Raw genomic sequence first — 24013 nt, forward strand, 5'->3', positions numbered from 1 at the left:
TGCTTTCACTTTCACTTTGCGGCGCTGAGTCAGAGGAGGAAGCAGACTGCAGGGGACGCAATGTGAGTATGTGCTGTTTGTTTTTTTTACATTTTACGCTAGTAACCAGGGTAAACATCGGGTAACTAAGCGCGGCCCTGCGCTTAGTAACCCGATGTTTACCCTGGTTACCAGTGTAAAATATCGCTGGTATCGTTGCTTTTGCTTTCAAACACAACGATACACAGCGATCGGACGACCAAATAAAGTTCTGGACTTTATTCAGCGACCAGCGACATCACAGCAGGATCCTGACCGCTGCTGCGTGTCAAACGAAACGATATCGCTAGCGAGGACGCTGCAACGTCACGGATTGCTAGCGATATCGTTATAATGTCGTTTCGTGTGAAGGTACCTTAATTAGAAAGATACCTCTAAGGTACCTCAGCACTCCATAACCTGAGAAGATCCTTAATGATTCAATGTATTCTGTTTGTTTAATTACTCAGCATAAATAGAGTTGAATGCTTTTTTTCCATGAGACATGCACACACACACAAACAGTATCTGGCAATGATGTAAACAGCAGCTGGCACTTACCATACATTTTGCCTTCATCTGACAGTATAATTTTCCTTCTCCCACATGGTGGATAGATAGCGAGCGCTTCCTGAAAGCTCTGCTCAATATCCGGGCTCCAGACACCTTCTGCATCATTGTCCATGGGTTTATCAGCAGAATCACTCATTCTTTCAATATCTTCGGCAGGACTTTCGCTGCCGCTCCAACTACCGGGCTCAATGGTGGCGGTTGGTGTACTCCAAGCCGAAGCCTGGACGCTGGACAAAGAGAAACCTGGAACACAGAGGACAGGATATTAAAATACATTGTGGGCATATCACCCTCATGATAATCTGCAAGCAGAAAAAGCCAGTAATCTTACAAAGAAATAAGAGCTTTTCTACTTCCCACATTTCCATTCAGTAGACTGCATCTATCTTTCCTGCCAATTTGCAGGATTTGAGATTTAAAAAAAAAAAAAAAAAAATTGGGGTAAAGTTAAAATTTAAGAGTTGCTGCCTTTGTGCTTTCTGCAAATGTTTCACAATTTTTTGAAGGGAAAAAAACATTTATTACTAAACTTTGACAGAGAATCAAGATATTCTTTAGAGCGAGAAGCTTCAGGAAGTACAGAAAATCAACAAGCAACATCAAAAAATGCATTCATCACTTGGTTTCTTGATCACAGAGTGCCTTAGTTGTGCAATTCTCAGAGGATCAGAATTTCCGGAGTATTAGATGGTGAATTAGGCCTCATTCAGAAATCCATTTTATACAGATAGAACACGAATCCATTATAGTATATAGGACAGTTCACATGTCTTTTTTTGCCGACTGTCTAAAATCTGCCGAAAATCTAACTTTTTTTCTTAAATATAGAAAAAAAAAAACTGAAAGGGACAAGGCTTTAGAAATCGCAAAATTGATCACAGCAACATCAACAGTTGTGAGTGACAATCACGGAGGAGCCAACAATCCAGCGGCGTTTGTAACATATGTTCAGATATGAAGCAGCAGCATGAACAGAAGCAGTCTGCTGTGAAATGAGAAGGGGCTGCCCCCAGAGCAAAGGGTCTTCAAACTCCTGAGCTCTGGTCAAATATAAGCCTCTAATACAAAAGTCCTCCAACTGAGAGAAAACGCAGATCATGAAGGATCTGCTATGAAGCAGACAGCAGAGCAAACACATTTAACCTGCTTTAACCCGTTTATCACTTTTCAGCTTTAATTCACAGATGTTATTACTGAAACAGAAAAAAAAATAATGTGAATGCAAGGCATTTTAAGGGTACGTTCACACAGGACTTTTTTGCTGCGTATTTTTGCTGCGTTTTTTTATGCTAATTTTCAGCTGCTTTTTAGGGTATGTTTCCACGTTCAGGAAACGCTGCTTGTTTGACGCTGCGCAGCGCTGCAGCGTCAAACAAGCAGCGTCCAGATGTTCCTGCATAGTGGAGGGGATTTTATGAAATCCCGTCTCCACTATGCGTGGAAACCCGCACGCGGCGGCCCTGCGACTCCGGACATGCTGCGCGTCTTTTCAGATCGCAGCATGCCCGTACACCTTGCGGGGACGCAGCGTCCCCGCAAGGCAGATCACAGGGCCCTATCGGAGAGAGCGATCATCCCGGATGTGAAGAGTTAACACATCCGGCATGATCGCGTCCCATTAACCCCTTAAGCCCCGAGGGTGGTTTGCACGTTAATGACCGGGCCAATTTTTACAATTCTGACCACTGTCCCTTTATGAGGCTATAACTCTGGAACGCTTTGACGGATCTTGGCGATTCTGACATTGTTTTCTCGTGACATATTGTACTTCATGTTAGTCGTAAAATTTATTCGATATAACTTGCGTTTATTTGTGAAAAAAATGGAAATTTGGCGAAAATTTTGAAAATTTTGCAATTTTCCAACTTTGAATTTTTATGCCCTTAAATCACAGACATATGTCATGCAAAATACTTAATAAGTAACATTTCCCACATGTCTACTTTACATCAGTACAATTTTGGAACCAAAATTTTTTTTTGTGACGGAGTTATAAGGGTTAAAAGTTGACCAGCAATTTCTCATTTTTACAACACCATTTTTTTTTAGGGACCACATCTTATTTGAAGTCATTTTGAGGGGTCTATATGATAGAAAATACCCAAGTGTGACACCATTCTAAAAACTGCACCCCTCAAGGTGCTCAAAACCACATTCAAGAAGTTTATTAACCCTTCAGGTGTTTCACAGGAATTTTTGGAATGTTTAAATAAAAATGAACATTTAACTTTTTTTCACACAAAATTTATTTCAGCTCCAATTTGTTTTATTTTACCAAGGGTAACAGGAGAAAATGGACCCCCAAAGTTGTTGTACAATTTGTCCTGAGTACGCTGATACCCCATATGTGGGGGTAAACCACTGTTTGGGCGTATGGCAGAGCTCGGAAGGAAAGGAGCGCCATTTGACTTTTCAATGCAAAATTGACTGGAATTGAGATGGGACGCCATGTTGCGTTTGGAGAGCCCCTGATGTGCCTAAACACTGAAACCCCCTACAAGTGACACCATTTTGGAAAGTAGACCCCCTAAGGAACTTATCTTGATGTGTGGTGAGCACTTTGACCCACCAAGTGCTTCACAGAAGTTTATAATGCAGAGCCGTAAAAATAAAAAATCATATTTTTTCACAAAAATGATCTTTTCGCCCCCAATTTTTTATTTTCCCAAGGGTAAGAGAAGAAATTGGACCGCAAAAAATGTTGTGCAATTTGTCCTGAGTACGCTGATACCCCATATGTGGGGGTAAACCACTGTTTAGGCGTATGGCAGAGCTCGGAAGGAAAGGAGCGCCATTTGACTTTTCAATGCAAAATTGACTGGAATTGAGATGGGACGCCATGTTGCGTTTGGAGAGCCCCTGATGTGCCTAAACACTGAAACCCCCTACAAGTGACACCATTTTGGAAAGTAGACCCCCTAAGGAACTTATCTAGATGTGTGGTGAGCACTTTGATCCACCAAGTGCTTTACAGAAGTTTATAATGCAGAGCCGTAAAAATAAAAAATCATATTTTTTCACAAAAATGATCTTTTTGCCCCCAATTTTTTATTTTCTCAAGGGTAAGAGAAGAAATTGGACCACAAAAAATGTTGTGCAATTTGTCCTGAGTACGCTGATACCCCATATGTGGGTGTAAACCATTGTTTGGGCGCATGGCAGAGCTTGGAAGGGAAGGAGCGCCATTTGACTTTTCAATGCAAAATTGACTGGAATTGAGATGGGACGCCATGTTGCGTTTGGAGAGCCCCTGATGTGCCTAAACATTGAAACTCCCTACAAGTGACACCATTTTGGAAAGTAGACCCCCTAAGGAACTTATCTAGATGTGTTTTGAGAGCTTTGAACCCCCAAGTGTTTCACTACAGATTATAACGCAGAGCCGTGAAAATATATTTTTTTTTTTTCTCAAAAATGATTTTTTAGCCCCCAGCTTTGTATTTTTACAAGGGTAACAGAATAAATTGGACCCCAAAATTTGTTTTTCAATTTGTCCTGAGTACGCTGATACCCCATATGTGGGGGGGAACCACTGTTTGGGCGCATGACAGAGCTCGGAAGGGAAGGAGCGCCATTTGGAATGCAGACTTAAATGGATTGGTCAGCAGCCGTCACGTTGCATTTGCAGAGCCCCTGATGTACCCAAACAGTACAAACCCCCCACAAGTGACCCCATATTGGAAACTAGACCTCCCAAGGAACTTATCTAGATGTGTTTTGAGAACTTTGAACCCCCAAGTGTTTCACTACAGTTTATAACGCAGAGCCGTGAAAATAAAACAACACAAAAATGATTTTTAGCCCCCCAAATTTTTATTTTCCTAAGGATAACAAGAGAACTTGGACCCCAGAAGTTGTTGTTCAATTTGTCCCGAGTACGCTGATAACACATATGTTGGGGTAAACCCCTTTTTGGGCGCACGGGAGAGCTCGGAAGGGAAGGAGCACTGTTTTACTTTTTCAACGCAGAATTGGCTGGAATTGAGATTGGACGCCATGTCGCGCTTGGAGAGCCCCTGATGTGCCTGGACAGTGGAAACTCCCCAATTCTACCTGAAACCCTAACCCAAACACACCCCTAACCCTAATCCCAACGGTAACCCTAACCACACCCCTAGCCCTGACACACCCATAATTCTAGTCCCAACCCTAATCCAAACCGTAAATGTAATCCAAACCCTAACCCTAACTTTAGCCCCAACCCTAACTTTACCTCCAACCCTAGCCCTAACCCTAACCCTACCCCTAACCCTAACCCTAAACGTGACTGAAATATGTGGCACTGAAATACGTGGCACTGAAATACGTGGCACTGAAATACGTGGCACGTGGCACTTAAATACGTGGCACTGAAACACGTGGCACTGAAATACGTGATACGTGGCACTGAAATACGTGGCACTGAAATACGTGGCACTGAAATACGTGGTACTAAAATATGTGACACTGAAATACGTGATACGTGGCACTGAAATACGTGATACGTGGCACTGAAATACGTGATACGTGGCACTTAAATACGTGGCACTGAAACACGTGGCACTGAAATACGTGATACGTGGCACTGAAATACGTGGCACTGAAATACGTGGCACTGAAATACGTGGCACTGAAATACGTGGCACTTAAATACGTGGCACTTAAATACGTGGCACTATGACTGTCAGAAAATGTTCATTAAACGGTTAGGGGTAGAGTTAGGGTTAGGGTTTGGATCCCTTTATCACAATGATGGTGGTGGGTGGCTTTTCAGTGTGTTTTCTGTTTTTTTCCAATAAAAACGCATGCGTTTTTAACGCAAACGCATGTGCTTAAAAACGCAAGAAAATACTGCAGGTTGTATTTCTGAAAATGAACGCATGCAGAAAAAAAAACGCATGCGTTTGAAAACGCGACCAAACGCGTACAAAAAACGCATGCGTTTTCAATGTTAAATATAGGGAAAAAACGCATGCGTTTTTTTGTGCAAAAAACGCTGCAGACAAACGCAAGTGTGAAACCAGCGACGCTTTTTATAGCAAAAAAGTTTTTGCGTCTCCACATTTTGAGACCTATAATTTTTCCACATTTTGCTCCACAGAGTCATGTGAGGTCTTGTTTTTTGCGGGACGAGTTGACGTTTTTATTGGTAACATTTTCGGACACGTGACCGCTTTTGATCGCTTTTTATTCCGATTTTTGTGAGGCAGAATTACCAAAAACCTGCTATTCATGAATTTCTTTTGGGAGAGGCGTTTATACCGTTCCGCGTTTGGTAAAATTGATAAAGCGGTTTTATTCGACGGGTCAGTACGATTACAGCGATACCTCATTTATATCATTTTTTTATGTTTTGGCGCTTTTATATGATAAAAACTATTTTATAGAAAAAATAATTATTTTGGTATCGCTTTATTCTCAGGACTATAACTTTTTTATTTTTTTGCTGATGATGCTGTATGGCGGCTTGTTTTTTGCGGGACAAGATGACGTTTTCAGCGGTACCATGGATATTTATATCAGTCTTTTTGATCGCGTGTTATTCCACTTTTTGTTCGCCGGTATGGTAATAAAGCGTTGTTTTTTGCCTCGTTTTTTTTTTTTTTTTTCTTACGGTGTTTACTGAAGGGGTTAACTAGTGGGGCAGTTTTATAGGTTGGGTCGTTACGGACGCGGCGATACTAAATATGTGTACTTTTATTGTTTTGTTTTTTTTATTTAGATAAAGAAATGTATTTATGGGAATAATATATTTTTTTTTTTTATTATTTATTTAGGAATTTTTTTCTTTTTTTTTTACACATGTGGAAAATGTTTTTTTTTACTTTTTTACTTTGTCCCAGGGGGGGACATCACAGATCATTGATCTGGCAGTGTGCACAGCACTCTGCCAGATCTGCGATCTGCTGTGCAGGGCTGCAGGCTTACCAAGTGTCTGCACTGAGCAGACACTCGGTAAGCCACCTCCTTCCCTGCAGGACCCGGATGCCGCGGCCATCTTGGATCCGGGACCTGCAGCCAGGAAGGAGGTAGGAGACCCTCGCAGCAACGCGATCACATCGCGTTGCTCCGGGGGTCTCAGGGAAGCCCGCAGGGAGCCCCCTCCCTGCGCGATGCTTCCCTGCACCGCCGGCACATCGCGATCATGTTTGATCGCGGTGTGCCGGGGGTTAATGTGCCGGGGGCGGTCCGTGACCGCTCCTGGCACATAGTGCCGGATGTCAGCTGCGATAGGCAGCTGACACCCGGCCGCGATCGGCCGCGCTCCCCCCGTGAGCGCGGCCGATCGCGTATGACGTACTATCCCGTCACCCGGAATTAAGTCCCAGGTCACCTTGACGGGATAGTACGTCAAACGGGATTAAGGGGTTAAGGGGGCGGGGCTTAGCGCCGAGCGGCTTCGCCGCTGCGGCGATACCGCCGCCCCTCCGGACCGTGGAAACATAGCCTTACAGTACCAGCAAAGCCTATGAGATTCCAGAAATCTCATGCACACACATTGGGTTTTTGTTTGATCAGTATTTTCTGCTTTGCTGCGTTTTTTGGACATAGGGCATGTCACTTCTTTCAACGTTTTTGCTGCGTTTTTGCAGCGTTTTTTCACCCATTGACATGAATGGGTGATGGAAAAAACGCTGCAAAAACGCATGTAGCATTATTTGCTGTGTTTTTTGTGCAGAAAAATCATGGCCAGCAGGAAGTGATCTCACAGCCAAGAGCTTAGGGGTGTGGTTAGTGAGGTGTGAAGAGCCATTGTGAGGTGTCCTGATTGTGATCTATAATGAGGGAGTTTCTGGTAGTGAGGTGTTAAGGCCCCGTCTCACATAGCGAGATCGCTGCTGAGTCACTAGTTTTGTGACGCAACAGCGACCTCAGTAGCGATCTCGCTATATGTGGCACGTACCAGCGATCAGGCCCCTGCTGCGAGATCGCTGGTCGTGTCGGAATGGCCTGGACCTCTTTTTGGTCGTTGAGGTCCCGCTGACACCGCTGAATCGGTGTGTGTGACACCGATCCAGCGATGTCTTCACTGGTAACCAGGGTAAACATCGGGTTACTAAGCGCAGGGCCGCGCTTAGTAACCGGATGTTTACCCTGGTTACCAAAAAAAACAAACAGTACATACTCGCCTTTCGGTGTCCGTCAGGTCCCTTGCCGTCTGCTTCCTGCTCTGAGTGCCGCCGTACAGTGAGCGCAGCACAGCAGTGACGTCACCGCTGCGCTCTGCTCTCACTGTACGGCGGCACTCAGTGAGAGCGGGAAGCAGACGGCAAGGGACCTGACGGACACCGAAAGGCGAGTATGTACTGTTTGTTTTTTTTGGTAACCAGGGTAAACATCCGGTTACTAAGCGCGGCCCTGCGCTTAGTAACCCGATGTTTACCCTGGTTACCCGGGTGCTGCAGGGGTACTTCGGGATCGTTGAAGACAGTTTCATCGATGCCGAAGAGGTTCCCCTGATCGTTGGTCGCTGGAGAAAGCTGTCTGTGTGACAGCTCCCCAGCGACCACACAACGACTTACCAACGATCACGGCCAGGTCGTATCGCTGGTCGTGATCGTTGGTAAATCGCTATGTGAGACGGGGCCTTTAGCCATGTCTTGGTATAGGAGGATGAGCATTAATGTTTCCCAACTAATCATGGAGGTAAAAAAAAATTTAATTTGTGATATATTTATCTATCCAATTGTTTGCAATGGTACACTTTGCGATGCTCATGTGCTGTTATGTACATGTTCATGTGTTCTGCATGTGTATGTTTGTATCTTCCTTGTCATGAATGTTGGCTTCATTTCATCTTGCATTTGGTAATTACTTTTTCATTTATTTTTCCAAGGTGGAAGCAATGCCTGTAATTTGGGATGTAGCTTGCCCAAACTACAGTGATCGTCAAAAAAAGGCCGATGCATGGCATGTAATTCGCCATAAATTGTTCCCCCGCTGGGATGAAGGAAGCGATGCTAAGCTCCACTGGGGTCACTCAACTTTATTATCATGCACAAATAGACAAAAATATCATGCACAAATAGACAAAAAAAAACACCAAAACCGCACAAAAAACGCATCTATAAGCAGCTGAAAATTGGCATAAAAAAACGCAGCAAAAATACGCAGCAAAAAAGTCCTGTGTGAACTTACCCTAATACTTTACATTTGTACTATGCTATTCAATATGCCATTTGTCACAACGTAAAAGATATTTCAAACTCACAGGAAACAATTGACACAACTTTTCTATAGTGTCGCAAAATATAGTAACAATATGATTAATAAAAAAAAATACACATGAGAGAGAGAGAGAGAGAGAGAGAGAGAGCAGATCTCTGCGAAAAGCAACCTTACAATAAAAATCCAATAGTAAAAATCATGGGAATCACATCTACAGGTTTGTACATTCATGAAAACAAAGTCTTAGGGTATGTGCACACGTTAAAGGGAACCTGTCACCCCCAAAATCAAAGGTGAGCTAAGCCCACTAGCATCAGGGGCTTATCTATAGCATTCTGGAATGCTGTAGATAAGCCCCCGATGTAGCCAGCCTGAAAGATGAGAAAAAGAGGCTAGATTATACTCACCCAGGGGCGGTCCGGTCAGATGCGCGTCGCGGTCCAGTCCGGGGCCTCCCATCTTCTTACGATGATGTCCTCTTCTTGTCTTCACGCTGCGACTCCGGCGCAGGCGTATTGATTTGCCCTGTTGAAGGGCAGAGCAAAGTACTGCAGTGTGCAGGTGCTGGGCCTCTCTGACCTTTCCCGTTGCCTGCGCACTGCAGTACTTTGCTCTGCCCTCAACAGGGCATATCAGTACGCCTGCGCCGGAGCCGCAGCGTGAAGACAAGAAGAGGACGTCATCGTAAGAAGATGGGAGGCCCCGGACCGCCCCTGGGCAAGTATAATCTAACTTTTTTCTCATCTTTCAGGCTACATCGGGGGGCTTATCTGTAGATAAGCCCCTGATGCTGGTGGGCTTAGCTCACCTTCGATTTTGGGGGTGACAGGTTCCCTTTAAGAAATTTGGTGCAAAAATTTCTGCACCATTTCTGCATCTTTTTACAAGAAAAATGCAGCATATAAAAGGTTTTAGCTGCATTTGTTGTGCAGATTTTTCTCCACTAATTACTTTGAGTGAAATGTGCAACAAAAATGCTGACAGAATCGACATGCTGATGTTTAGAAGACTATGTGCACAGGTCAGGATTTTCTGCAGAATTTTCCTGAACAAAACCGGACTTTTCCTGCAGGAAATCCGCATGCGTTTTTGACGTGGTTTTTGAGTGGTTTTTTTTTTTTTCGGAGCTTCCCAATGCATTAAATAGCGGGAAAAACGCAAAAAAACGCAAATCTAACCCCTTTCTGCCATTGCACGTACTATTCCGTCCATGTGGGGTGGGCCCTACTTACCAAGGACGGAATAGTACGTCCAGCACGATCGGCCGCGCTCACGGGGGGAGCGCGGCCGATCGCGGCCGGGTGTCAGCTGCCTATCGCAGCTGACATCCGGCACTATGTGCCAGGAGCGGTCACGGACCGCCCCCGGCACATTAACCCCCTTCACACCGCGATCAAACATGATCGCGGTGTGCCGGCGGTACAGGGAAGCATTGCGCAGGGAGGGGGCTCCCTGCGTGCTTCCCTGAGACCCCCGCAGCAACGCGATGTGATCGCGTTGCTCCGAGGGTCTCCTACCTCCTTCCTCGCTGCAGGTCCCGGATCCAAGATGGCCGCGGCATCCGGGTCCTGCAGGGAGGGAAGTGGCTTACCGAGTGCCTGCTCAGTGCAGGCGCTGGTAAGCCTGCTTTGCTCTAAGTCAGATCGGTGATCTGACAGAGTGCTATGCAAACTGTCAGATTACCGATCTGTGATGTCCCCCCCTGGGACAAAGTAAAAAAGTTTAAAAAAAAATGTCCACATGTGTAAAAAATAAAAATAAAAAGAAAATTCCTAAACAAATAAAAAAAAATTATTCCCATAAATACATTTCTTTATCTAAATAAAAAAATCAAACAATAAAAGTACACCTATTTAGTATCGCTGCATCCGTAACGACCCCTCCTATAAAAACTATATCACTAATTAACCCCTTCAGTGAACACCGTAAAAAAAAAAAAAAAAAAAAAAAAAGAGGCAAAAAACAACGCTTTATTCTCATACCGCCAAACAAAAAGTGGAATAACACGCGATCAAAAAGACGGATATAAATAACCATGGTACCGCTGAAAACGTCATCTTGTCCCGCAAAAAACGAGCCGCCATACACCATCAGCAGCAAAAAAATAAAAAAGTTATAGTCCTCAGAATAAAGCGATGCCAAAATAATTATTTTTTCTATAAAATAGCTTTTATCGTATAAAAGCGCCAAAACATAAAAAAATGATGTAAATGAGATATCGCTGTAATCGTACTGACCCGAAGAATAAAACTGCTTTATCAATTTTACCAAACGCGGAACGGTATAAACGCCTCCCCCAAAAGAAATTAATGAATAGCTGGTTTTTGGTCATTCTGCCTCACAAAAATCGGAATAAAAAGCGATCAAAAAATTTCCCGTGCTCGAACAGGTTACCAATAAAAACGTCAATTCGTCCCGCAAAAAACAAGACCTCACATGACTCTGTGGACTCAAATATGGAAAAATTATAGCTCTCAGAATGTGGTAACGCAAAAAATATTTTTTACAATAAAAAGCGTCTTTCAGTGTGTGACAGCTGCCAATCATAAAAATCCGCTAAAAAACCCGCTATAAAAGTAAATCAAACCCCCCTTCATCACCCGCTTAGTTAGGGAAAAATTAAAAAAATTTAAAAAATGTATTTATTTCCATTTTCTGGCTAGGGTTAGGGCTAGGGTTAGGGCTAGGGTTAGGGCTAGGGTTAGGGTTAGGGTTAGGGCTAGGGTTAGGGCTAGGGTTAGGGCTAGGGTTAGGGTTAGGGCTAGGGTTAGGGCTAGGGTTAGGGCTAGGGTTAGGGCTAGGGTTAGGGCTAGGGTTAGGGTTAGGGTTGGGGCTAGGGTTGGGGCTAGGGTTAAGGCTACATTTAGGGTTGGGGCTAAAGTTAGGGTTAGGGTTGGGGCTAAAGTTAGGGTTAGGGTTTGGATGACATTTACGGTTGGGAATAGGGTTGGGATTAGGGTTAGGGGTGTGTCTGGGTTAGAGGTGTGGTTAGGGTTACCGTTGGGATTAGGGTTAGGGATGTGTTTGGATTTGGGTTTCAGTTATAATTGGGGGGTTTCCACTGTTTAGGCACATCAGGGGCTCTCCAAACGCGACATGGCGTCCGATTTCAATTCCAGCCAATTCTGCGTTGAAAAAGTAAAACAGTGCTCCTTCCCTTCCAAGCTCTCCCGTGCGCCCAAACAGGGGTTTACCCCAACATATGGGGTATCAGCGTACTCGGAACACATTGGAGAACAACGCTTGGGGTCCAATTTCTCCTGTTACCCTTGGGAAAATACAAAACTAGGGGCTAAAAAATAATTTTTGTGGAAAAAAAATATTTTTTATTTGCACGGCTCTGCGTTATAAACTGTAGTGAAACACTTGGGGGTTCAAAGTTCTCACAACACAACTAGACAAGTTCCTTGGGGGGTCTAGTTTCCAATATTGGGTCACTTGTGGGGGGTTTCTACTGTTTAGGTACATTAGGGGCTCTGCAAACGCAATGTGACGCCTGCAGACCAATCCATCTAAGTCTGCATTGCAAATGATGCTCCTTCCCTTCCGAGCTCTGCCATGCGCTCAAACGGTGGTTCCCCCCCAGATATCAGGTATCAGCGTACTCAGGACAAATTGGACAACAATATATAGGGTCCAATTTCTCCTGTTACCCTTGGAAAAATACAAAACTGGGGGCTAAAAAATAATTTTTGTGGGAAAAAAATATTTTTTATTTGCACGGCTCTGCGTTATAAACTGTAGTGAAACACTTGGGGGTTCAAAGCTCTCACAACACATCTAGATGAGTTCCTTAGGGGGTCTACTTTCCAAAATGGAGTCACTTGTGGTTTTTTTTTACTGTTTAGGTACATTAGGGGCTCTGCAAACGCAATGTGACGCCTGCAGACCATTCCATCTAAGTCTGCATTCCAAATGGCGCTCCATCCCTTCCGAGCCCTCCCATGCGCCCAAACGGTGGTTCCCCCCCACATATGGGGTATCAGCGTACTCAGGAGAAATTGGACCCCAAAAGTTGTTGTCCAATTTGTGCTGTTACCCTCGGGAAAATACAAAACTGGGGGGCTAAAAAATAATTTTTGTGGGAAAAAATTTTTGTTTTCTTTTTACGGCTCTGCATTATAAACTTCTGTGAAGCACTTGGTGGGTCAAAGTGCTCACCACACCTCTAGATAAGTTCCTTAGGGGGTCTACTTTCCAAAATGGTGTCACTTGTGGGGGGTTTCAATGTTTAGGCACATCAGTGGCTCTCCAAACGCAACATGGCGTCCCATCTCAATTCCTGTCAATTTTGCAGTGAAAAGTCAAACGGCGCTCCTTCCCTTCCGAGCTCTCCCATGGGCCCAAACAGTGGTTTTCCCCCACATATGGGGTATCAGCGTACTCAGGACAAATTGTACAACAACTTTTGGGGTCCAATTTCTTCTCTTACCCTTGGGAAAATAAAAAATTGGGGGCGAAAAGATAATTTTTGTGAAAAAATATGATTTTTTATTTTTACGGTTCTGCATTATAAACTTCTGTGAAGCACTTGGTGGGTCAAAGTGCTCACCACACCTCTAGATAAGTTCCTTAGGGGGTCTACTTTCCAAAATGGTGTCACTTGTGGGGGGTTTCAATGTTTAGGCACATCAGTGGCTCTCCAAGCGCAACATGGCGTCCCATCTCAATTCCAGTCAATTTTGCATTGAAAAGTCAAATGGCGCTTCTTCGCTTCCGAGCTCTGTCATGCGCCCAAACAGTGGTTTACCCCCACATATGGGGTATCGGCGTACTCCGGACAAATTGTACAACATCTTTTGAGGTCCATTTTCTCCTGTTACCCTTGGTAAAATAAAACATATTGGAGCTGAAGTAAATTTTGTGTGAAAAAAAGTTAAATGTTCATTTTTATTTAAACATTCCAAAAATTCCTGTGAAACACCTGAAGGGTTAATAAACTTTTTGAATGTGGTTTTGAGCACCTTGAGGGGTGCAGTTTTTAGAATGGTGTCACACTTGGGTATTTTTCTATCATATAGACCCCTCAAAATGACTTCAAATGAGATGTGGTCCCTAAAAAAAAATGGTGTTGTAAAAATGAGAAATTGCTGGTCAACTTTTAACCCTTATAACTCCCTAACAAAAGAAAATGTTGGTTCCAAAATGGTGCCGATGTAAAGTAGACATGTGGGAAATGTTACTTATTAAGTATTTTGTGTGACATATCACTGTGATTTAATTGCATAAAAATTCAAAGTTGGAAAATTGCGAAATTTTCAAAATTTTCGCCAAATTTCCATTTTTTTCACAAATAAACGCAGGCAATATCAAAGAAATTTTACCACCATCATGAAGTACAATATGTCACGAGAAAACAATGTCAGAATCACCAGGATCCGTTGAAGCGTTCCTGAGTTATAACCTCATAAAGGGACAGTGGTCAGAATTGTAAAAATTGGCCTGTCATTAACGTGCAAACCACCCTTGGGGGTGAAGGGGTTAATGAACATGCTGCGTTTTTTACCGCAATGCGTTTTTTTCACAGAAAAAAAAACACATGTGCACAAAAATTGCAGAATGCATTAAAAATGATGGGATGCTCATGTATGCGTTTTTTAAGCGTTTTTCCCATGGAAAATGGCCGAAAAAAAGCGGGAAAAAAAACTCGAAAAATCCTGAACGTGTGCACATAGCCTAAAACAGTACCAAATCTGCAAGTCACAAACAAGCAGAGTGTGCATGACACTTCAGGATTCTCATTCACTTTGCTGGCATCAGAACACCCTTCAGGTTTTGTGACAAATCTGAACAGGCCGTACTGTGGGTTAAGCTGGCCATACACAAAAGATATTTGCTAAACTGAATGTACAGCCGACCGCCATCTCTCCAGATTCCTCTTCAGATGAGCTCTCATCACAGTGGAACATTCTCTTCCGCAACATCATCTGCAGGAGAGAGTCAGTAGACCTCCATACATTTCAGATTGTTGACACGTTTGCCAAAATTGCGGCTTTGGACAACTTACATCTAATGTGTGTGGTCGTCTTTACACTGCAGAAAATATAACCTGCCAGCACAAGCCTAGCCTAAAGGTCCTTGTGATGCAGTGACCCCTATTACAGCTAAGGGCGCTGCATGTTCTCAGAATACAAACTGAGACATATTGAGGCCATGGGAATGCATAGCAGGTACTGGCATAACTATGATGGTGACACAGTGTCCGACATGATTGTAAATGGCCGGTATGTGTCGCAGAGGGAATCTGCGCTGTAAGCCAGTATTGTTGTTCTGGGACATGTAGTCCCACAAGTATTGTTGTGCAGCTTTAAAGGGAGGCTTACAGGGTTAGTTTGAGAGCTGGGTGGGTCTGACTAACCACACACACCTCCCACCTATGGGAGTGGTTACAAATATATAATGTGACCATGGTGTGGTCACATGGTCTCTGTGGTAGAGAGTGTATGGATCTGATTGGTCTGTGTGCAAGATCCTGGATGGCCGGTGTGTTGGGAGATACTGGGAGTAGGATCGGATCCCTAACCACCACATGGTGAGGCCATGGATCTGAAGGCCTGTGTTGTTTGATCCTGGGAGTAGGACTTCCTGAATAGCACAACCTGTGTTGGAAGATCCTGGGAGTAGGACTTCCTGAAGAACACATGGAAAGGCATGTATGCAGAGTGTGACGGCACTGCATTGGGGGAGCTACCGACCGTCTGAGGATCTGGACTGTCAGGTGGCCGGGTGAGCAAGGTCTTTTCCAGGACGATGATCCCAGTTCGGCAGCTTCCCTGGGAGAGAGAGTATTGAAAGGAGTCAGCGTGAGGAGCAGGAGCTCCTGGAAGGTAACCCAGAGTATGGGAACTGTGTGTACTGACAGGGGGTCAGATAACCCCTTCATGACCCAGCCTATTTTGACCTTAATGACCTGGCCGTTTTTTGCAATTATGACCAGTGTCCCTTTATGAGGTAATAACTCGGGAACGCTTCAACGGATCCTAACGGTTCGGAGATTGTTTTTTCGTGACATATTGGGCTTCACGTTAGTGGTAAATTTAGGTCGATGATTTTTGCGTTTGCGAAATTTTCAAAATTTTAGCCAAATTTCCATTTTTTCACAATTTTCAAATTTTTAATTTTTATTCTGTTAAATGAGAGAGTTATGTGACAAAATAGTTAATAAACAACATTACCCACATGTCTACTTTACATCAGCACAATTTTGGAAACAACATTTTTTTTGCTAGTTATAAGGGTTAAAATTTGACCAGCGATTTCTCATTTTTACAACGAAATTTGCAAAACCCTTTTTTTTGGGGGGACCATCTCACATTTGAAGTCAGTTTAAGGGGTCTGTATGGCTGAAAATACCCAAAAGTGACACCATTCTAAAAACTGCACCCCTCAAGGTACTCAAAACCACATTCAAAAAGTTTATTAACCCTTCAGGTGCTTCACAGCACAAAAATGAGGTTTTAGCAACTATTTTTTTATTTTCCTAAGGGTAAAAAGAGAAACTGGACCCCAAAAGTTATTGTACAATTTGTCCCGAGTACGCCGATACCTCATATGTGCGGGGGAACCACTGTCTGGGCTCGGAAGGGAAGGAGCGCCATTTGACATTTTCAAGGAAAAATTTGGCTCCAATCTTTAGCGGACACCATGTCGCGTTTCGAGAGCCCCTGTGTGTCTAAACATTGGAGCTCCCCCACAAGTGACCCCATTTTGGAAACTAGACCCCCCCCCATGGAGCTCATCTAGATGCATAGTGAGCACTTTGAACCCCCAGGTGCTTCATAAATTGATCCGTAAAAATTAAAAAGTACTTTTTTTTTTTTTCACAATAAATTTATTTTAGCCTCAAATTTTTTCATTTCCACATGGGCAACAGGATAAAATGGGTCCTAAAATGTGTTGGGCAATTTCTCCTGAGTACACCGATACCTCACACGTGGGGGTAAACCACTGTTTGGGCACGCGGCAGGGCTCGAAAGGGAAGCGCCATTTGACTTTTTGAATAAAAAAAATTAGCTCCAATCGTTAGCGGACACCATGTCGAGTTTGGAGAGCCCCTGGGTGCCTAAACATTGGAGCTCCCCCACATGTGACCCCATTTTGGAAACTAGAACTCCCATGGAACTAATCTAGATGTGCAGTGACCACTTAAAACCCCCCAAATGCTTCACAGTTTATAACGCAGAGCCGTGAAAATAAAAAATCATTTTTCTTTCCTCAAAAATTATTTATCCCGCAATTTTTTATTTTCACAAGAGTAACAGGAGAAATTGGACCCCAATAATTGTTGCCCAGTTTGTCGTGAGTATGCTGGTACCCCATATGTGGGGGGGAACCACTGTTTGGGCACACGTCGGGGCTCAGAAGGGAAGTAGTGACTTTTGAAATGCAGACTTTGATGGAATGGTCTGCGGGCGTCACGTTGCGTTTGCAGAGCCCCTGATGTGCCTAAAAAGTAGCAACCCCCACAAGTGACCCCATTTTGGAAACTAGACCCCCCAAGGAACTTATCTAGATATGTGGTGAGCACTTAAAACCCCCAAATGCTTCACAGAAGTTTATAACGCAGAGCCGTGAAAATAATAAATCATTTTCTTTCCTCAAAAATTATTTTTTATCCCGCAATTTTTTATTTTCACAAGGGTAACAGGAGAAATTGGACCCCAATAATTGTTGCCCAGTTTGTCGTGAGTATGCTGGTACCCCATAGGTGGGGGTAAACCACTGTTTGGGCGCACGTCGGGGCTCGGAAGGGAGGGAGCACCATTTGACTTTTTGAATACAAGATTGGCTGGAATCAATAGTGGCGCCATGTTGCGTTTGGAGACCCCTGATGTTCCTAAACAGTGTAAAACCCTCAATTCTAACTCCAACACTAACCCCAACACACCCCTAACCCTAATCCCAACCCTAACCCCAACCCTAACCCCAACACACCCCTAACCATAACCCTAACCACAGCCTAATCTTAACCCTATTTCCAACCCTAGCCCTAAGGCTATGTGCCCACGTTGCGGATTCATGTGAGATTTTTCCGCACCATTTTTGAAAAATCCGCAGGTAAAAGGCACTGTGTTTTACCTGCGGATTTACAGCGGAATTCCAGTGTTTTTTGTGCAGATTTCACCTGCGGATTCCTATTGAGTAACAGGTGTAAAACGCTGCGGAATCCGCACAAAGAATTGACATGCTGCGGAAAATACAGAACAGAGTTTCCGCACGGTATTATCCGCACCATGGGCACAGCTGATTTGGTTTTCCATAGGTTTACATGGTACTGTAAACCTGATGGAAAACTGCTACGAATCCGCAGCCAAATCCGCACCGCATATAGCCTAATGCTAACCCTAACCCTAGTTCTAACCCTAATTCTAGCCCTAACCCAAGCCCTAGCGGAAAAAAAAAAAATATTTATTTATTTTATTATTGTCCTTACCTATGGGGGTGATAAAGGGGGGGTGTTATTTATTATTTTTTTTATTTTGATCGCTGTGATAGAACCTATCACAGCAATCAAAATGTACCTGTAACAAATCTGCCAGCCGATTCGGCGGGCGCACTGCGCATGCGCCCGCCATTTTGGAAGATGGCGGCGCCCATAGAGCAGACGGACGGACACCGGAGGTCGGTAAGTATGAGGGGGGGGAAATCGGACAGCGGGGGGAGCGGACAGGAGGACGGAGGGGAGCGGAGGACAGCAATGACAGGACGGAGGGGAGGAGATCGGTGGCGGTGGAGGGGGCAGATCGTGATCTCCAGCCATGGCTGATGCTATTGCAGCAACGGCCATGGCTGGATTGTAATATTTCACCAATTTTCATTGGTGAAATATTACTATCGCTCTGATTGAAAGTGAAACATCACTTTCAACAGCCAACCAGAGCGATCGTAGCCACGGGGGGGGGGGGGGGGGGCCAAGTCACCCCCCCTGGGCTCAAGTACCACTCCCCCTGTCCCTACAGGTCGGATGAAATTACAGTTAACCCTTTCACCTGGGCCTGCAGGAGCGCGATCCTACCATGACACATATGCTGCGTCACAGGTCGGATTGGCACAGGTTTTTGTGACGCATACGCTGCGTCAAAGGTCGGGAAGGGGTTAATGAACTGAGCTGTCAACCATGGTAACTGGACAGAAAGAGGTCTAGCATGTTTAGAGACTGCAAACTAATGTCGTATATTTTTGACTGTTGTGTTCCATGGACATTAATGAACTGTTTGGCGTGCGGTCACCCACGGTAACTGGACAAAGAGGTCCGGCGTGTTTACTGACCGTCTCAAAGCCGTATACTATGAAATGCTAAGGTCTATGTGAGGTCTGTGATGGGTAACATGGCCTACAGCGGTTTATGATGCTTGAATAAACCAAAATAGGCTGTTTAAGTGGAAAACCGTGCCTGTCTAAGTTTATCCTGTTGCCAAGTATTCCCCAACCAGCTAGTGATCACTGCATCACATCCTCTATACACATTTGAAGAAATTTGGATGAAAACCTCGATGTTACTAGGAAAGATCGGGTGTTTGGTGGTGCAGGGGCTCTGCCGACATTTTGTGAAAGCCCAGAGCCCACACACTTACGGTACATGGTTTACTGTGCGGTGGACTCCGGGAAAGTGGCTGCCGAGGGTGGCGCATGCGCAGATGGAGACCTCGGCACCAAGACAGCGCTGAGATCTCATCTCCCATGATTTTGGTGCCGAGATCTCCATCTGTGCATGAGACGCCCTCGGCAGCCATTTTCCCGAAGTCCACCGCACAGTAAATCATGTATTATAAGTGCAGGGGCTCTGGGCTTTCACAAAATGTCGGTAGAGCCCCCACACATTGGAACACCCTCTCATCCCAGCAACGCTCCACTCTTTCCTCCTCCAGCAGCGACCCTGGGACCCTGCTCCACCACGGCCAGTAAGGTATATCTGCATTATAAGACGCACCCCCATTTTCCCCCCAAATATATAATATATAATATTAATTATTATTAATTAATTTATAATAAATTTATTAATTATTAAATTATTAATTAATATAATATACATAATATAATCCAAAAAATACGGTAAATAATGGGCAATGCAGAAATCCTGTGCACAATGCTGGCCCATGGAGGAGAACAGAACACCAAAATCTTACCAGCTGCCAATGCAAATTCAGCTTTACAGGAGTAGTCCAGAGACCAATCAAATATGCAGCGTTTGATTCTATCTTACTACATATTAACTGAACACATGATTGGCTTGGAAACTTCTCCGGTATGCTACTCTCTTTTCCACCAGAGTTTGGGGAATTAGAAAACTACCATGGAGAACTTTCTATATCTAACCCAGAGTATCATACAAAGCAAAGATGGGGAACCTTTTTTTTTTTTTGGCTAAGGACAATTTGAATATTTATACCATCCTTCAGTAAGCAATTTTTTTATTGCATGCACCTCAGCGTTGAGTAGTCAACCTCAACATGTGCTGCACCCAGATCCAGAAGAAATCAATAGTCTGAGAGCAGTCAAAATACAACTGCTAGCCCAACCACTGAGGTCCCCTGGATTCTGCCAGGGGCCAAAAAAAGGACCGCACCCCTGATACAAAGAACATGTGCACAAAACAGCAAAAGGTTCTTTAAAAAAAAAAAAAACAACACTTAATTTTTTTAATTGCAGTTCATCGGTTGAAAACTCACTGTAGGCAATAGCAGCGCAGCTTGTGAAAAGTTTTTCCATAAAGTGATGAGCATGTGCCCTACAATAAAAGCAGTACCTAGGGAAAAAATGCTTATGCCAATAACGGCAAGATCTTTTTTTTTTTCCCTTTTTACTGTGGCTGCGATTGCAAATGTATTCTGTGGCGCTGTCCAATTAACTGCAATGTGAAGACAGTTACCGTAGGCTGAGGCTGCACAATGACATTGGACACAATACCGGTTGTGCAAAGTTTGCTGCAGCGTATGCACACAGCCTAAGGGTATGTGCACACGTTGCGGATTTTCTGCGGATCCGCAGCATTTTTTGAGGTGCAGAAACGCTGCAGATCCGCAATTGATTTACAGTACAATGTAAATCAATGAAAAACAAAAATGCTGTGCACACTTCGCGGAAAATCCGCTGCGGAAACGCTGCGGTTTTAAAGAAATAGCATGTCAATTCTTTTTTGTGAATCTGCAGCGTTTTTGTACCCACTCCATTATAGAAAACCGCAGGGGTAAAAACCGCAGCAAATCCGCAAGAAAACCGCAGCGAAAACGCACAAAAAAACGCTGCGGAACCGCACAAAAAACCGCAGGTGCGTTTTCTGCCAGGAGAGGCAGAATACGCACCAGAAATTCCTAAGCCTAATCCGCAACGTGTGCACATAGCCTTATGCAGCTGCTACATTGCAGGTGAATGGGATTGCAGTGCAAAAAGTCTATAAGAAAAGAAATCTGACCCAGTTGGATTTCTTGTGACATGCTGAGGTCACAGTAACTTAGAAGGTTGCAGCGCATCCCAACTTTTCTTCTTTTATCGCAGATTTAGCAGTGACACAGATCCGTCTTTGGGAGTGCAAACTATGTTGCAGCCAAAGCCACCATGTAGCCCCAATTTCAATAAGATTCTAAGCAACAAGTTATGTGTTACAAATAAATATCCTAAACAAGCTACCTTTTCCCCAATAAAAAAAAAAAACACGACTAAATCTTTAGTCACATTGCTCCTGTTGTCCCTTTCAGAATATTTCAGCAGCACGGTTAATTCATTTGTTCTGTCCGACATGAAATCAATGAGAAGCCACTTGCCATACAAAGAAACATCACTACACTGTAACTTTGATTGGAGGAGGAGAGGGGATATAAAAGCCTCCAGGAGATAACGTTTCCTAGCCAACGCACGAACCGTAGAAAACGATTTTAGCAAATTAGCAGAAACACTGTAGCCTGCGAAGAATGATCGGCAGGTAAATAGGACATAGGTATTTTAATTAACACATCTGATTTCCTGGCTTAGCAACACGACTGAAGAGGCCTCATTAACACCTTGAGTACTGAAGATTACTTTAATGACCACCGAAATAAAGACCCAAGATCTATAAATATCACAAGGGATTATAGTTAAAATGAAGAGAAGTTCTCTTCCTGTGTTACAAAGACGACATCAGTGGAAAAGCTTAATGAACAAACTTTAAAAGCTCTAGATTTACTACCGGTGTATCACAAATTGTGGAAAACTGTACCATGATAAAGTTACATTATTCCCACTGATACAAACAAATTACACAAAATTCCAATCTTCGTGCAATTCACCAAGAAATCACCAGTTTTAAACAATACAAAAAGCTACACCAAGGGTCCCCAACCTGTGACTCAGGAGCCACATGTGGCTTGTGGGCCTATAATTTAATAATAATAATAATCTTTATTTATATAGCACAAACATATTCCGTAGCGCTTTACAGTTTAACAGCTTCAAACACAACAGTCATAAGTAACAATGTTAACAATACAATAATTAAAAGGAACCTGTCACCTGAATTTGGCGGGACCAGTTTTGGGTCATATGGGCGGGGTTTTCGGGTGTTTGATTCACCCTTTCCTTACCCGCTGGCTGCATGCTGGCCGCAATATTGGATTGAAGTTCATTCTCTGTCCTCTGGAGTACACGCCTGCGCAAGGCAATATTGCCTTGCACTGGCGTGTACTCCGGAGGACAGAGAATGAACTTCAATCCAATATTGCGGCCAGCATGCAGCCAGCGGGTAAGGAAAGGGTGAATCAAACACCCGAAAACCCCGCCCATATGACCCAAAACTGGTCCCGCCAAATTCAGGTGACAGGTTCCCTTTAAAGCAACACAAGACGACCCTGCTCGTGAGAGCTTACAATCTACAATGAGGTGGGGGAGATACAAAGTACAGGTGTGTATTTACAATTATGTATTTACAATGATGGTCCGGCCATCTTCAGGGATTGGGGGATAGATGGAAGTAGTGAATGGGCTACACACAAACAAAATAACTGATTAGGGAACATGATAGGCCGCTCTGAACAAATGTTTTGAGCGAGCGCCTAAAACTATGCAAATTGTGGATGGTCCTAATTTCTTGGGGTAGAGCATTCCAGAGGATTGGCGCAGCATGGGAGAAGTCTTGGAGTCAGGAGTGGGAGGTACGGATTAGTGCAGAGGTTAGTCGAAAGTCATTTGCAGAGCGCAGAGGTCGGTTAGGCCGATAGACAGAAATGAGGGAGGAGATGTAAGGGGGTGCCGCACTGTGAAGAGCTTTGTGGGTGAGAACAAGTACTTTGAATTGTATCCTTTAATGAATGGGCAGCCAGTGTAATGACTGGCGAAGAGCGGACGCGTTTGAGTATCGCTTAGCTAGATAGACGACCCTGGCTGCTGCATTAAGGATAGATTGGAGAGGGGAAAGTCGAGTGAGGGGGGAGGCCAATTAATAGAGAGTTGCAGTAGTCCAGGCGGGAGTGGATCAGGGCAACAGTGAGGGTTTTTGTTGTTTCTATAGTGAGAAAAGGGCGGATTCTAGAGATGTTCTTTAGGTGTAAGCGGCATGAGCGGGCAAGAGATTGTATATGGGATGTGAAGGAGAGATCGGAGTCAAACATAACACCCAGACAGCGTGCCTGCTGCCGGGGTGTTATTATGGTACCACCCACGGAGAGGGAAACGTCAGGTTTAGGGAGGTTAGTAGATGGTGGGAGCAGAAGAAGTTTAGTTTTGGTGAGGTTGAGTTTCAGATAGAGAGCGGACATGATGTTGGAGACTTTGGACAGTCAGTATAATTTGTGGCGTGTGGCTGTCAGACATATTGCTAATGCACCAAGCTGGCAATCAAACAGCTATGAAGAAGGGGACCCCAGGTGGTGACTTTTGGGAGTAGTCCCACACATACTAGCCTTGGTGGGCTTAAATATAAATTACTTACAGTAATCTGGAGATGGAATTATACTGACAGTCGGAGAAGGTGCATGAAGCTGGATGTAACAGTGTCATGGGAATGCTTGATACCAAAATCGGAAAGGTGGTAACTCCTGGATGTAAGTTTACTGCCTAGAAGGGAGGGAGGCACAAGATCTTGATGTGATGGGGAAACTTTGGCTGTCATGCTGGTAACTAGGGCTTTGGGTGTCGCTGTTTGAGTGGGGTGAAAGCAGGATTTCACTACTCCAGAGATGAGGTGGAGAGAGGAAGGAGAAGGTCTGGATGTAGCTCACAACCCTCTCTCAGAGCAGAGTTTGGCTTGCCAGATAAGGAAGGTTGGAGACTAGTGATGAGCGAGTGTACTCGTCACTACCTG

The 24013-nt window shown here is 44.2% G+C and overlaps 1 protein-coding gene across 5 annotated transcripts in view; it reads right to left on the reverse strand.

Annotated features, from left to right (window-relative positions):
- Positions 1-24013, reverse strand: part of TEAD1 (TEA domain transcription factor 1) — a 345319-nt gene that overhangs the window by 201711 nt on the left and 119595 nt on the right. For all 5 annotated transcript variants that reach the window (XM_077287236.1, XM_077287235.1, XM_077287239.1 and 2 more), the window contains one exon: positions 580-834. In XM_077287236.1, the coding sequence (XP_077143351.1) occupies positions 580-727 (148 nt within the window). In that variant the 5' untranslated portion in view covers positions 728-834. The remainder of the gene's footprint in view (positions 1-579; positions 835-24013) is intronic.

Source organism: Ranitomeya variabilis, chromosome 2 (genome assembly GCF_051348905.1).
Source record: "Ranitomeya variabilis isolate aRanVar5 chromosome 2, aRanVar5.hap1, whole genome shotgun sequence".
NCBI lineage: Eukaryota > Metazoa > Chordata > Amphibia > Anura > Dendrobatidae > Ranitomeya > Ranitomeya variabilis.